The sequence below is a fragment of the Scyliorhinus torazame genome, chromosome 5, assembly GCF_047496885.1.
Source record: "Scyliorhinus torazame isolate Kashiwa2021f chromosome 5, sScyTor2.1, whole genome shotgun sequence".
Lineage (NCBI taxonomy): Eukaryota > Metazoa > Chordata > Chondrichthyes > Carcharhiniformes > Scyliorhinidae > Scyliorhinus > Scyliorhinus torazame.
Genome location: NC_092711.1, coordinates 78,242,767 through 78,259,169, shown reverse-complemented (window position 1 = coordinate 78,259,169; position 16,403 = coordinate 78,242,767). Strand labels below are relative to the sequence as shown.

The 16,403-nt window shown below is 46.8% G+C and overlaps 1 protein-coding gene across 1 annotated transcript in view; it reads right to left on the bottom strand.

Annotated features, from left to right (window-relative positions):
* LOC140422635 (uncharacterized) overlaps positions 1-16,403 on the bottom strand; it is a 29,010-nt gene that overhangs the window by 8,599 nt on the left and 4,008 nt on the right. Inside the window, exon 3 of the mRNA XM_072507639.1 lies at positions 134-810. Within this exon, the coding sequence (XP_072363740.1) occupies positions 134-810 (677 nt within the window). The remainder of the gene's footprint in view (positions 1-133; positions 811-16,403) is intronic.

The window sequence follows — 16,403 nt, the reverse complement described above, 5'->3', positions numbered from 1 at the left end:
TAATTTATTTTACTTTTAACCAGAATATTAGCCGCTGTAAATGGGCTGGAATTGTTATCAGCAGAAAGAGACCCAAATGAACATGGTTCAGTCCTGAATGTGAGAAACAGCAAAACCCAGTCGCAGTCGTTACTTGTGGCCTCGTTGGTGTCTCAGCAGGTGGGATGAAGTGGTGAATCCCTTCCCACCTGAGCAGATGAATGGTCTCTGCCCAGTGTGAACCCGTTGGTGTGTCTGCAGGTTGGATGATCGAGTGAATCCCTTCCCACACTTGGAGCAGGCGAATGGTCTCTCCCCAGTGTGAACTCGTTGATGTTCAGTGAGGTGAGATGATTGTCTGAACGCAGTCCCGCAGTCAGAGCACCTGAACGGTTTCTCGTCAGTGTGAACACGTTGATGGAACATCAGTTCCCAAGAACTTTTATAGCGCTTTCCGCAGTCTGGACATTGGAATGGTCTCTCTCCAGTGTGAACACGCTGGTGTCTCAGCAGGTGGGATGACTGAGTGAATCCCTTCCCACACTTGGAGCAGGTGAATGGTCTCTTCCCCAGTGTGAACTCGCTGGTGTATCTGCAGGTTGGATGAGTGAGTGAATCCCTTCCCACATTTGGAGCAGGTGAATGGTCTCTCCCCAGTGTGACTGCGTCGATGAATTTCCAGCTTGGATGGGGAAGTGAATCCTTTCCCACAGTCCGCACATTTCCACGGTTTCTCCTCCGTGTGACTCCATTTGTGGCTTGTGAGGTCCGATGATCGAGTGAATCCTCGTCCACACACACAACACATGTACGGTTTCTCCCCACTGTGGACTATTTTTCCTTCCATGTTCAAAATCCGCCAATCTTCAGGATATGATAAATTGAGGACTCTGTCAGATCCTGATGTGATGCTTGGTTTGAGTTTCCGGAATTTGAATCCTCCATTCCGAACACCCTGTGAAACTGAATAAAAACAGAAAATAGGGAGTGAGAGAGAACCCACAAAAACACAAAGGCAGGTTGTGAAATTGAGCTGAATGAATCTGGTCATTTGTGGTGCCGGCACTGGGAAGAAGTGACCATGAAAACTGCTGGATTGTGTATATCTGCAAGACATATTAAGAGAGTAGTTGGCAAAGGATTTTTGACCTTGAGTTTCATAAATAGAAATATGATACTGAAACTATGCTTCTGGTGGCACAGTGGTTAGCACTACTGCCTCAGGGTCCCAGGTTCAATTCCCGTCACAGGTGACTGTGTGTGGAGTTTGCACATTCTCCCCGTGTCTGCGTGGGTTTCCTCTGGGTGCTCCGGTTTCCTCCCACAGTGCGAAGATGTGCAGGTGAGGTGGATTGGCCATGATAAATTGCCCTTAGTGTCCAACGGTGAGTTAGGGGCACTGGTTTACAGGGACAGGGTGGAGGCATGGGCTTAAGCTTAAGTAGGGTGCTTTTTCCAAGGGCCAGTGCAGACCCGTTGGGCCAAATGGCCTCCCTCTGCACTGTAGGAATTCTATGATTCTAATTCTATTCCATGAATCTTTATAAAGCTCTGGTTACCACCCTTCAGGAAGGATGTGAAGGTTCTTGGAGAAGGTGCAGAGGAGATTGCCCAGCAATGGGGTTTGAGGGGAGATTTGATTCAGGGACACAAGATTATGCCAGATTTCCATCAGGTGGACAAAGAAACTCTGTTTCCATTCACTGGTCGTACAAGCAGTCGGGACACAGATTGAAAGTTTTGGGTAAAGCCTGGATTGAACTGTACAAGATCCTGAGCGGTCTTGACAGGGTGGATGTGGAGAGGATGTTTCCTCTCGTGGGAGGATCTGGAACAAGGGGGTTACTGTTGCAAAATAAGGGGTCACCCATTTCAGATGGAGATGAGGATTTTTTATTCTCTTGAGGGTTGTAAGACTTTGGAACTCACGCCCTTAAAAGGCAGCGGAAGCAGAGACCTTGAATATTTTTTTAAAATTTAGAGTACCCAATACATTTTTTCCAATTAAGGGGCAGTTTAGCATGGCCAATCCACCTAGCTTGCACATTTTTAGGTTGTTGGGCTGAAACCCACACAAACACGGGGAGAATGTGCAAACCCCACACGGACAGTGACCCAGAGCCGGGATCGAAGCTGGGACCTCGGCGCCGTGAGGGTGCAGTGCTAACCCACTGCACCACCGTGCTGCCCGACTTGAATATTTTTAAGGCCGAGCTGGATTGATTCTTGATGAGTAAGGAGGTGAAAGGTCATCGGGGTAGGCAGGAAGGTGGAGTTGGGGTTAGAATGAGTTCAGCCACAATCTTATTGAATGCTGAGCAGGCTCGAGGGGCCGAGTGGCCTGTTCCGAGTTTGTATGTAAAAGGTACAGGAGATATGAGGTGATATGAGATGTATGTTTTTACACAGTGAGCGGCAATGACCTGAAACTTGCTGCCTATGAGGGAGTTTGAAAATAGACACAAACGAATGATTTGATTTCAAAAGGAAATTGGAGGGAAATAAACCTGCGAGGATACAGGGATAGAGCAGGAGAATGGCACTGACTGGATTGCCCCAGAGAGCTAGCATGGACTCAATGGGCCGATTGCCATTCTCTGCGCCATCATGCCTCTGACTCTTTTGTGCAGGCTAGTTTTGTAATTTAACCCCGGGGGTTCAGATATCACTCAGATAAATCTGAGCTACACTCCCTCCGAGGCCATTCTATCCTTCCTCAGGTTTGTTGCCCAGAACGGAACACAGTTCTCCAGGTTTGGTCTAACCAGGGTTTGTGAATCTCGGGGCTTTTCCAGTCACACTGAGACCTGAAATCTTCCCTCAAGTCAGAACAGAAAAACCTTTTACCTTCCACGCCCAGATACTGCTGAAATTCAGTTTCTAATGAATCGAGTGACTCTGTCAGATCGCGATGTGACGTTTGGTTTGCGTTTCCCGTCTGTTAAACCTCCGCTTCCAGTATCTTGGAAATTTACAGAAACCTCACTGTCAGTTTAGGATAGAAATTCACAACATTCTCTCCTCGCCAACTTTGATTAAATGTATTCCTGGAGGTTTGATCACATGACCTGGCCCCCATCCACCAGCCATTAATCGGTCAACACATCCATCCTTGTGACACACTGCCTTCCTCGGCCAATTGGGAAGCAAAATGACTCGGTACCTTACAGGACAATTACTGTCCTAACGATTTTCCGGCACCCAGGTATGAATCTCACCAACGCAGGGAGCGGAGTTGGTGCGAATCCAGGGAGGAGCAGCTTTGGAACAGTAAATATAAATAACTTACCATGGGGATTTATGGCCTAGACAGCAGGGAGAGGAGTTGGCGCAAATCCAGGGAGGAGCAGCTTCGGAACAGTAAGTATAAATTACTTACCTCGGGGATTCACGGCCTAGTCGGCAGAGAGCGGAGTTGGTGTGAATCCGGGGAGGAGGAGCTTCGGAACAGTAAGTATAAATAACTTAACTCTGAATAAAGCTGATTGGCTGGTTGGGAATCTGTACTAAATGTGAGAAACTGGAGTAATTAATTAAGTCGGGGAGTAACGAGGAGATTGGTAACTAGGAGAGTGCTGTTTGTATCTATATCAACGATTTGGATGAGAATGTACAAGGCATGATCAGTAAGGTTGCAGATGACACTAAAATAGGTGGTATTGTCGACAGTGAGGAAGGTTATCAAAAATTGCAGCAGGCTCTCGATCAGCTGGGGAAGTGGACCAAGAAATGGAGTTCAGTACAGATAAGTGCGAGGAGTTGCATTTCGGAAAGTCAAATCAAGGTAGGATTTTCACAATGAATGGTAGGGTCTTGGGGTGTATCATGGAACAGAGGGATCTTGGAGTTCAGGTGCACGGTTCTCTAAAGGTGGAGTCACAGGTAGATAGGGCAGCACGATAGCATAGTGGTTAGCACAGTTGCTTCACAGTTCCAGGGACCCAGGTACGATTCCCAGCTGGGGCACTGTCTGTGCGGAGTATGCATGTTCTCCCCGTGTCTGCGTGTGTTCTCTGGTTTCCTCCCACAGTCTAAAGATGTGCGGGTTAGGTGGACTGGCCATGCTAAATTGTCCTTAGTGTCCAAAAAAAGGTTGAGTGGGGGTTACTGGGTTACGGGGGTAGGGTAGATAAGTGGGCTTGACTAGGGTGCTCTTTGTAAGGGCTGGTGCAGGCTCGATGGGCCGAATAGCCTCCTTCTGCACTGTAAATTCTCTGAAGAAGGCTTTTGGCATGCTGTCCTTCATCAGTCAGGGCATTGTGTATTCAAGTTGGGAAGTTATTTGCAGTTGTACAGGACGTTGGTGAAGTCACACCTGGAGTATTGTGTTCAGTTTTGGTTGCTTTGCCATAGGAAAGATGTTATTAAACTGGAGAGAGTGCAGAAGAGATTTACAAGGATGTTGCCAGGACTCAAGGGACTGAGTTACAGGGAGAGATTGGACAGGCCAGGATATTTTTCTTTGGAGTGTAAGAGACTGAGGAGTGATCTTATCAAGGTGTATAAGATCATGAGAGGCATGGATAGGGTGAATGCACTCAGTCTTTTTCTCAGGGTTGGGAAATCGAGAACTAGAGGGCATAGGTTTAAGTTCAGAGGGAAAATAATTAATGGGAACCTAAGGAGCAACGGTTTTACACAGAGGAAGTGGTTGAGGCAGGGACAGTGACAACATTGAAAAGGTATTTGGAGAGATACATGGATAGGAAAGGTTCAGAGGGATATGGGCCAAACACAGGCAAATGGGGTTCGCTTAGATGAGCTTTTTGGTTGGCATGGACCAGTTTGGGCCGAAGGGCCTGTCTCCGTGCTGTAGATTCTATGAACCCCAAATCTCTTTGGACACCCACTGTACTTAACCTCTTTCCATTTAGAAAGTACTCAGTTATATCCTTTTTTGGTTCAAAACAGATAACCTCACACTTGTTTACATTGCCACAATCTTGCCCATTCACCTAGTTCGTCAATATCTTCTTGCAATTTAATGCTATCATGTATGCTGTCTACGATGCCACCAAACTTTCATCAGCAACAGTGCAGAAGAGGCTCTTCGGTCCATCGAGTTTGCATCGACACATGATAAACCTGACCCACCTACCTAATCCCATTTATCAGCACTTGGCTCATAGCCTTCAATGTTATGATGTGCCAGTCTTCATCCAGGCACTTTTTTATAGGATGTGAGACAACCGTCTCTACCACCCTCCTCGGCAGTGCATGAAATGAATATGAATGAAAATCGCTTGTCACAAGTCGGCTTCAATGAAGTTACTGTGAAAAGCCCCTAGTTGCCACATTCCGGCGTCTGTTCGGGGCATTCCAGACCATCACCACCCTCTGGGTAAAAACATTTTTCTTCAGTACGTGTGTCAATAAATCTAATCCCCACTCTCTGCTGGTTAGCCAATCCTCTATCCAAACTAATATATTATCTCTCAACCCCGTGGGATTTTACCTTGATTATTACCTTTTGTGTGACACCTAATCAAATGTATTCTGGGAGTCCAAATACATCTACAGGACCCCATTATCCACTTGGCTTGTTACATCTTCCAAGAACTCCTAAGAAATGAGTCAAACACGATTTACCCTTCACAAAACCATGCTGACTCTGATGGATTGCAGTTTGACTTTCCAAATGTCCGGTTGCTACTTTCTCAATCATGGATTCCAACAGTTTCCCAACAACAGGCTTTAAACTAACTAATTTCCTACTTTCTGCCTTTTTGACCTAATCCAGTGACATTGGAGATTTTCTCAGTGGAGCCTCAGTCACCATCACTGAGACCAACTTTAAATTCCAGATTTTATTAATTTAATGGATTGGAGCCCATGTCCCCAGAACATTTTCCTGTCTCACTAGGTGACTAATGCAGTGACATTATCACTGGGTCAGTGTCCGTCCCCCCCCCCCCCCCCCCCCCGAGGTTGTTTGTGGAGAGAAGCCGGAAGCGGCAGATAGTGAGAGTGGGGAATGTTCATTGTTTCACATTCGGCTCCAGGGCCCCACTGGGGTTTGTAAACCCCGCCCCCCAACACTGACCTCTCACCTGACACCTCACAATGGTTGACGGCATCGCGCGACCAATAGGAGAAGAGTACGAAGTCTTACAACACCAGGTTAAAGTCCAACAGGTTTGTTTCGATGTCACTAGCTTTCGGAGCACTGCTCCTTCCTCACCTTGCTTCCTGTTACCCTCACTCCATTCTCACTCTCTCTCCCTTTCCATCAATCTTTTTGATTCTCTCTCTCTCCCCCACTACTCACTCTCTTTCTCTCTCTCACTCTGTTTCTCACATAAAATTCTCTAGCCCAGAGGGTTGTGGATAATAATAATCATTATTGTCACAAGTAGGCTTACATTAACACTGCAATGAAGTTACTGTTAATTGAATATATTTAAGGCTGAGATGGTGAGATTTTTGGTCTCTCAGGAAGTGAAAGGACACAGAGAGCTAACGAAAGTGGGATTGAAGACTGAGATCAGCCACAATCGCGTTCAATGGCAGAGCAGGTTCGACGGGCCGAATGGTCTATTTCTGCTCCTATTTCTTGTGTTCTTGCAGAGGCCCGAGCCTTGTGTGGGCTCAGGCCGGGGGGCAGGTTCCCTTCCCTGAAGGCCATTAACAAACTAGTTCACTTTTCACAAAAGGTTCAACAGTTTCCGTGGTCACTTTTTCCCAGTGCCGGGCCCACAAGTTACCAGATTCATTCAGCTCAATTTCACAACCTGCCTTTGTGTTTTTGTGGGATCTCTCTCACTCCCTTTTTTCCGTTTTAACTCAATTTCACAGGGTATCAGCAGGGAAGGATGTGCAATTGTCCAACCAAGCACCACATCAAAATCTGACAGTCGTGTAACTGATTGGAACCTGAATATCATCAGATTTTGAACATGGAAGGAAAAGGAAGTTCACAGTGGGGAGAAACTGTACACGTGTTCTGTGTGTGGGCGAAGCTTCAGCCGATTATCTGGCCTGTCAAAACACAAGCGCAGTCACAGCAGGGAGAAATCATGGAAATGTGGGGATTGTGGCAAGGCGTTCAATGACCCATCTGACCTGGCAACCCATCGACACATTCACACTGGGGAGAAGCCTTTCACCTGCCCCGAGTGTGGGCGTGGATTCACTCAGTCATACAGCTTGTTGATGCACCAGCGAGTTCACACTGGGGAAAGGCCTTTCACCTGCCCTGCGTGTGGGTGTGGATTCGCTCTTCATCCCAACTGCTGACACACCCGCAGATTCACAATGATGAGAGACCTTTTAAATGCAGAAAATGTGGGAAGTGCTTTATAAGTTCTCGGGATCTGGGGCGTCATTCTCCGCCGGCGGGAGTCTCCGTTTTGCCGGCGCCCGGGGGCTTCCCGACGGCGTGGGGCTGCCCCACAATGGGAAACCCCATTGACCGGCCGGTGTAACGGAGCATCCCGCCGGCGGGTCGGGGCAGAAATGTGGCGGGGCGTGATGGAGAATTTCGCTCCAGGTGTCCCATCAAAGAGTTCACACTGACGAGAGACCGTTTAAATGCCTAGACTGTGAGAAGTGCTTTAAAAGTTCCGGGGAACTGGTATCCCATCAACATGTTCACACTGACGAGAAACCATTCAGGTGCTCCGACTGTGGGACTGGGTTCAGACGATCATCTCAACTCACTCTACACCAGCGGATTCACACTGGGGAGAGACCATTCACCTGCTCCCAGTGTGGAAAGGGATTCATTCATTCAGGCAACCTGCTGAGACACCAGCGGGTTCACAAGTAACTGCTGTGATTGGATTTTGCTGTTAATCACATCCAGGACTGAACCATGTTCATTGGACTCGGGTTTGACTCATATTTATAAACGCTAACCCAGTTATAAGGGATAATATTCTGGATAAAAGTCAATTATTTAACACAAGTTTGTCGAATCTTTTAACATCCCATCACAAGTTAGTTCTGTTTGAAGGTCTCCCTCTCCCCTGTCTCCTCCATCCTCACCTCAAGTGTGTGGAGTTCATAAACTTCTTTCTCACTGAGATTGAGACAATCTGATCAGCTGCCTCTGCTGCTTTCCTCTCTACAACTGGGCCAACCTGTCTCTAAAATTCCACCTGGTCTGAGCTCTGAACTCCTCTTTCCCCAGTTTCTCTCCTACCCTCCATCTTCCTCAGAGCTCATGTTGTCCATTAGACCTGCCACCTGCGCCAGGGTCCTAGGTTCGATTCCCGCCTTGGGTCACTGTCTGTGTCAAGTCTGCACGTTCTCCCCATGTCTGCGTGGGTTTCTTCCAGCTGCTCCAGTTTCCTCCCACAATTCCTGAAAGCCGTGTTTATTGGGTGAATTGAACATTCTGAATTCTCCCTCTGTGCACCCGAACAGGCGCCGGAGTGTGGCGACTACGGGATTTACACAGTAACTTCATTGCAGTGTTAATGTAAGCCTACTTGTGACAAAGATTGTTTGATTATTATTATTTAACCACATTCTCACAAAACTGCTGACCATTCAAGATCTCCATGTTGTGTGATATTGTTTATAGTTCTGTCTCTTGGTCCTGTCGCTCATCTTTAAACGCACCCTTCCTAAAACAATATTTTACCCCACCATCATTGCAAACTACCACATCAAAACCTCCCTTTCCTCTCCAAGTCCCTGTACTCTGTGTTCCCCAAGGATCTGTCCTCGGCCCCTCCTATTTCCCATCTACAAGCTGCCACGAGGTGACATCACCCAAAAACACCGTGCTAGTTTTCACATGTCACTGACAACATCCAGCTCTACCTCACCACCATCCCTCTCCATTCCTCCTCTGTTACTAAATTATCAAACTGCTTATCTCACATCCACCGGATGGGCAGAAATTTCCTCCAATTAAAAATTGGAAAGACCGAAGCCATTGTCTTCAGTCACCATTAGAAATTCCGTTCCCTAACTCCCGAGTCCATCCCTCGCCCTGGGAACTGTCTGAGGCTGAACCACACTCTGCACAATCTCCGTGTTAGATCTGACCCCAAGGTGAGTTTCTGAACACATTTCCACACCATCACTGATACCAATGTCGCCTGTGTCCACCACTCCCCAGCTCATCTGCTGCTGAAACGCTCATCCGTGCTCCTGTTACCATAAGACCATAAGACATAGAAGCAGAATTAGGCCACTCGGCCCATCAAGTCTGCTCCGCCATTCAATCATGGCTGATATTTTCTCATCCCCATTCCCCTGCCTTCTCCCCATAACTCCTGATCCCCTTATTAATCAAGAACCTATCTATCTCGGTCTTAAAGACACTCAGTGATTTGGCTCCTCAGCCTTCTGCAGCAAAGAGTTCACAGATTCACCACCCTCTGGCTGAACAAATTCCTCCTCATCTCTGTTGTAAAGGATTGTTCCTTGAGTCTGAGATTGTGTCCTCCCTTTGTTACCTTTAGACTTGATTCCAATACATTCCTATCCAGCCTCTCTCATTCACCGCACCCGCACACGGAAATATGAGATCATTCAAAGTCCTGTTCACCATCACCACTGTGCTCATTGACCTACTCAAGCTCTGATTAAGCAATGCCTCCATTATAAAATTTGTATTCAGGTTGTCAAATCCCTCCATGGTCATGAACATCGTCAGCCTTTAACCATGGAAGCAAAAAGCCCCGTTTAATGTTGGGAGAAACAGTTCACCTGTTCTGAATGTAGATAATGTTTTAGCCGATGATCTGACCTTTCGAACGGTATGTAGTCACGCTGGGGAGAAATCTTGGAAATCTGGGGTCTGTGGAATAGATTTAATCAGACCTGGAAATTAATCGGCCTGTTCACACTGAGGAGTTACTGTTAATGTTCTCCGTGTGTGGGAAGGGATTCACTCAGATCACCAGCCTCACTTCTTCATGGTCAATCTGAACTGGACTGTTGCCAAGTGCAATATATATTTCCTGAGGTTTGGTGCCCAGTATGGAACACAGTTCATGCAGCAAGTGAGGAAAAGACAGCAGGAGTTTCTCTCATCTGTGATTTACAAGGACACATTCTCGGGTTCCCACCAGTTACGTTTCTTCTGTAATTTCTTCATTTTCCCTAAACTACCCTGCCTGTTGATTCTATTATTCTGATAATTCCATTACTGTAGCTATAAACATCACAGATTAGAATTTAATGTGTTCCATTATTTACTCTGGTTTAAGTTTATGTTGAGGTTAATAACAGACAAACTCTGTCCTCTCCCCAATCCAATTAGAGTTTCCAATGAGTCGATTCTGTGGAATGGAATGTCTGATCAGCGTTTCCACGATGACCTGTCTGCAGTGAAGGAATGTCTTAACAACATTTCCACGGTGACCTGTCTGCACTGGAGCACCTGCTTGAGTTTCTCATTCTCCCTAAACTACGGATGCACGATCAATTGGACAAAGACGAGAGTTGAATACAAATGAGGCTTTATTACTCTAAGATGTGTGGCCTCCCACAGCAGCTGGCAAAATGGCTGCTGTACGGAGGACACACATATTTATACTCTGCCTACTGTGCGGAGCCAGCAGGCAGGGACTACCGCTGTACCTGTAGTACAGGGTCTTATCATACATATCCTAATATATGTACAACAGTGGTTTACCACATTCACCCCCTGTTAAAATTGAGTCCGGCGGGGGTGCTGGAGAACTATATACAGAAAGTTTGAGTTTAATGTACAGCATTGCAAAAAAATGTTGAAGTCCAGAGGTTAGGCAGTCCTGAACCAGTTATAAATTTAGTCGGTCCGTGGCCTTGATGTGCCACTTGGAGTGACGCAGTGGTGGCGGCGATAATTCCGATGTCGGTCTGGTCCTCGGTGACTCTGGGAGCATGCCAAAATCCTCTTCATCCTCAGGCGTGGGCAGGGGAAGGACGGATGGTCCTGGGGTGGTTGCTTCTGGGAGCGCTGGGAGAGGGTGGGGTGGAGCCAGGCCAGAGGTGTGTGTGTGTGGAACCTGCTGGTGTCAGGTCCCTGAGGGAGACAGGATCCTGGCGGCCACCGGGGTATGCTATGTAGGCAGACTGGGGGTTCGTGAAGGGAGCAACTGCACCCTTTCTGCCAACGGGTCCGGCTTGTGGAGTCGGACGTGCCTACGGAGGAGTACGGGTCCTGGAGCTGCGAGCCAAGTCGGGAGTGACACCCCAGATGTAGACTTCCTGGGGAAGGCAAAGAGACGTTCATGGGGTGTGTCGTTAGTGGCGGTGCATAGTAGTGACCGAATGGAATGCAGTGCATCGGGGAGGACCTCCTGCCAGCGGGTGGCCGGGAGATTCCTGGACCGCAGGGCCAGTTGGACAGCCCTCCAGACCGTCCCGTTCTCCCTCTCTACCTGCCCGTTTCCCCGGGGGTTATAGCTGGTCGTCCTGCTGGAGGCGATACCCATGCTGAGCAGGTACTGACGCAGCTCATCACTCATGAATGAGGATCCCCTGTCACTGTGGATGTAGACGGGGAAACCGAACAGAGCAAAGATTGTGTTGAGGGCTTTGATGACGGTGGCAGATGTCATGTCGGGGCATGGGATGGCGAAGGGGAATCTGGAGTACTCATCGACCACACTGAGGAAATACGTGTTACGGTCGGTGGAGGGGAGGGGCCCTTTGAAATCCATGCTGAAGTGTTCAAAGAGGCGGGAGGCCTTCACCAGGCGTGCGCAGTCCGGCTGGTGGAAGTGCGGTTTGCACTCTGCACAGATCTGGGAGTCCCTGGTTGTCTGCACTTCCTCGACGGAGTAGGGCAGATTGCGGGCCTTTATGAAATGGTACAACCGTGTGACTCCTGGGTGACAAAGGCTGTCGTGCAGGGTCCGGAGTCAGTCTTCTTGGGTGCTGGCACATGTACCTCGGGATAGGGCGTCTGGGGGCTTGTTGAGCTTGCCGGGGCGATACATAATCTCGTAGTTGTATGTGGAGAGCTCGATCCTCCACCTCAAGATTTTATCATTTTTGATCTTGCCCCGCTGTGTGTTATTAAACATGAAGGCTACCGACCGTTGGTCAGCGAGGAGCGTGAATCTCCTGCTGGCCAGGAAATGCCTCCAATGCCGCACAGCTTCAACGATAGCTTGGGCCTCTTTTCCGACGGAGGAGTGCCGAATTGAGGAGGCATGAAGGGTGCGGAAAAAGAATGCCACCGGCCTGCCTGCCTGTTTGAGGGTGGCCGCTAGGGTGATGTCTCATGCGTCGCTCTCCACTTGAAAGGGCAGCGTCTCATCTACTGCGTGCATCGCGGCCTTAGTGATATCGGCTCTGATACGGTCGAAGGCATGTAGAGCCTCGGCTGTCAGGGGAAAATGGGTGGACTGGATGAGTGGGCGGGCCTTGTCTGCATGGTTTGGGACCCACTGGGCGTAGTATGAAAAGAACCCCAGGCAGTGTTTGAGGGCCTTGGGGCAGGTTAGCAAAACCATCCCTGGATGCAAAAGCTCGGAGAGACAGTATGGAAGGTATGGCAAGCTGGGACTCTTAAATTCGAATTTGGGATTCTCAGATTACCCACAAAGTGGAGTGGGGGAATGGGGTTAGATCAAGCTGACAAGTGATTTTATTTATTTTTATCTTTTAAATAAATTTAGAGTGCCCAATTCATTTTTTCCAATTAAGGGGCAATTTAGCGTGGCCAATCCACCTACCTGACACATCTTTGGGTTGTGGGGGCGAAACCCACGCAAACACGGGGAGAATGTGCAAACTGCACACGGACAATGACCCAGAGCCAGGATCGAACCTGGGACCTCGGCGCCATGAGGCAGCAGTGCTAACCACTGTGCCACCGTGCTGCCCAGCTAACGAGTGATTTTAAAGTAACAAGCATGTCTTATGTTTTTCACCAGCAAGCTGCAGTGAGATATTTCTTCATAAGATTTCAATAATATTAATTATTTTTAAACTATTTTAGATTATACAACAACTTTCTTGCAGATCTCACTATTATGAATAGAAAACATCCGTATTGACTTCTCACACAGAAAATAACAGGAGGCCATTCGGCCCTTTTGAGCCTGCTCCACCATTCATTATGATCATGGCTGATCATCCAACTCAATCGCTTGATCCTGCATCCCCCACCCCCCCCCCCCCCCCCCCCCGCCAATATTCTTTGATCCCCTTCGCCCTAAGTGCTGTTTCTAACTGCTTCTTGAAAACATACATTCTACATAATTGGCCTCAACTACTTTCTGTGCCAACGAATTCCACAGGCTCACCACTCTCTGGATGAAGATATTTCTCCTCATCTCTGTCCTAAATGGGCTACCCTCATATCCTCAGACTGTGACCCCTGGTTGTGGACACACCCACCATCGGAACATCCTTCCTGCAACTACCCTGTCCAATCCTGTTAGAATTTTATAGGTTTCTATGAGATCCCCTCTCATTCTTCTAATTTCAGAGAATAAAATCTTAATTGATTCAATCTCTCCTCATACATCAGTCCTGCCATCCTGGGATTTGGTCTGGTAAACCTTCGCTGCACTCCCCCTCGAGGAAGAATAAAGATAAGGAGACCAAAACTGCACACAATATTCCAGTTGTTGCCTCACCAAGGCCCTGTATAATTACATCTGCCATTCATTTGCCCACTCACTCAACTTGTCCAAATCACACTGAAGGATCTCTGCACCCTCCTCACAGCTCACCCTCCCACACAACTTGATGTCATCTGTAATTTTGCAGATATTACATTTTGTTCCCTCATCTAAATCATTTATATATATATTGTAAATAGCTGGGGTTTGATCAGCAATCCCTGTGGTAGTCACTGCCTACCAATTTGAAAAAGACCTGTTAATTCCCATTCTGTTTCCTGTCTGCCAACCAGTTTTCTATCCATACCAATACACTACTCCTAATTCCATGTGCTTCAATTGTAAAAGCTCATCTCCTAAGGAGGACTTTGCCAAAAGCCATCTGAAAGTCCAAATGCACCACATCCACTGGCTCTCCCTCGTCAACTCCACCAGTTACATCCTCAAAATTCCAGTAGATTTGTCAAGCATGATTTTCCCTTCATAAATCCATGCTGACTCTGTCCGATCCTGACACTGCTTTCTAAGTGCTGAGCTATAAAATCTTGATAATGGATTCTAGACTTTTCCCCACTACCGATGTCAGGCTTACTGGTCTATAATTCCGTTTTCTCTCTAGCTCTCTTTTTAAATAGTGGAGTTACATCAGCCACCCTCCAATCCGCAGGAACTGTTCCAGAGACTATAGAATCCTGGAAGATGATCACCAATACATCCACTATTTCGAGAGCCACTTCCTTAATTACTTGCCGATGCAGATTATTAGACCCTGGGGATTTATCAGCCTTCAATCCCATCATTTTCCCCAACACTATTTTTCTACTAATATTGATCTCCTTCAGTTCCTCCCTCTCACTAAATCCTGCATTCCCCAACATTTCTCACAGTGAATTTTGGCTAATCCAGCTTTTTATAAGCTCTGAGACTGTGTCTAATCAAATTATTCCTTTCCAGATGATTATACATCCTATCTCTTATAAACCTTTCCAAGATTTTGCCCACAACAGAAGTAAGGCTCACTGGTCTATAGTTACCGGGGTTGTCTCTACTCCCCTTTTTGAACAAGGGGACATTTGCTATCCTCCAGTCTTCTGGCACTATTCCTGTTGACAAAGATGACTTAAAGATCAAAGCCAAAGGCTCAGCAATCTCCTCCCTAGCTTCCCAGAGAATCCTAGGATAAATCCCATCCGGCCCAGGGGACTTATCTATTTTCACCCTTTCCAGAATTGTTAACACCTCCTCCTTATGAACCGCAAGCCCTTCTAGTCTAACTAATCACTAACTAATGGTTAGTGATTTGGAGGGGAACCTGGAGGTGACGGTGTTCCCAGGTATCTGCTGCCATTCTGCTTCTAGATGGTGGTGATCCTGAGTTTAGAAGGTGCTGCCTAGGGAGCCTTGGTGAGTTACTGCAGTGCATCTTGTAGAAAGTACACACACCTGCCATTTTTCATATGTGGTAAAGGGAGTGAATGTTTGTGGATAGGTTGCCAATCAAGTGGGTTACTTTGTCCTTCTTGAGTGTTGTTGGATCTGCACCCATCCAGACAAGTGGGGAGTATTCCATTACATTCCTGATGTGTCTTTTAGATAGTGCACAGGTTTTAGGGAGTCAGGAGGTGAGTTACTCGCCGCAGGATTCTTGCCTTTGATCTGCTCTTGTAGACACCATTTATGGCTAGTCCAGTTTGGTTTCTGGTCAATGGTAACCCCCAGGATGTTGACAGCGAGGGATTCAATGATGGTAATGCTATTGAATGTCAAGGGGCAATTGTTAGATCCTCTCTTGTTGGAGATGATCATAGTCTGGCACTTGTGTGGCGCAAATGCAACTTACCACTTGTCTGTATAAACCTAGATATTATCTCGCTGCATTTGGCCATTGGCGCTTCAGTAACTGAGGAGTCGCAAATGGTGAACATTGTGCAGTCATTAGCAAGCATCCCCACTTCTGACCTTATCATGGGAGTCCGGTCATTGATGAAGCATCAGCTGAAACTAGTTTGGCCTCAGACACAGTTTGAACATGTCTGGGATTCATTCTTCAGTGAATTTCACAAAGCATTTCTGAATAAGTTATTTTACATTTGACAAATCACAGCTGCACACTCAGTGATATCCTCACATGAGGCTACAAGGGCTCCATCCAATGCAGACAATTCAGAGACTTTCAGGTGATCTCATATTAAAACATAGAATTGTTTAAGTCTAATTGCAATCAACCAATCCACCAGTGTTTGTAAATAGTTCACTCGATTGTTTTAGTTTGAACAAGACTTAACGATTAGGAAGGACAGGAATTTCAGATGGTAAATTGAAATTAATTTATTTAAAATAAAGACACATAGCGATACAGAAGGAAAAGGGTAAACTGATCGATACAAGACAGACTTTTACCATTTCTCTTGGTTGATCAGGCTGTAAAAACATAATCCCTCTGGTACCCCTTCTTTGACAACAATTCTGATGGGAATCTTGCTTTGGGGATTCCAGTACTTGGCTGGCAACAGACCTTCTCCTCGGGTTTTAAATCCCTCAGTCGCTCTTATCTCAGTTTGAATAAACTGATTAGAACTCAATGGTTGGTCAATTTCATACCTGAATCAATTTGATTGTTTTTTTAACCATTTGGGTAAATGTCTCAGATCAGGATACAATGGGAATGTTTAATGTATCCCTCCCATCATTGTGTGACCTTCCAGTTACAAATAAGGTTACCGAGGGTATGAAGACTCGTTGCTAACGATCATATCAGATCATACATTCCTTCCCACAGAAGCTGTAATATAGAATTTAAAACAGGCTTACAGTTTTAGGTACAACCAAGTCTTTTAACACAACCACTTCCAGATTATTAAATCTTCAATTAAAATCAACTGAGGCACACTACTTAATTAATAA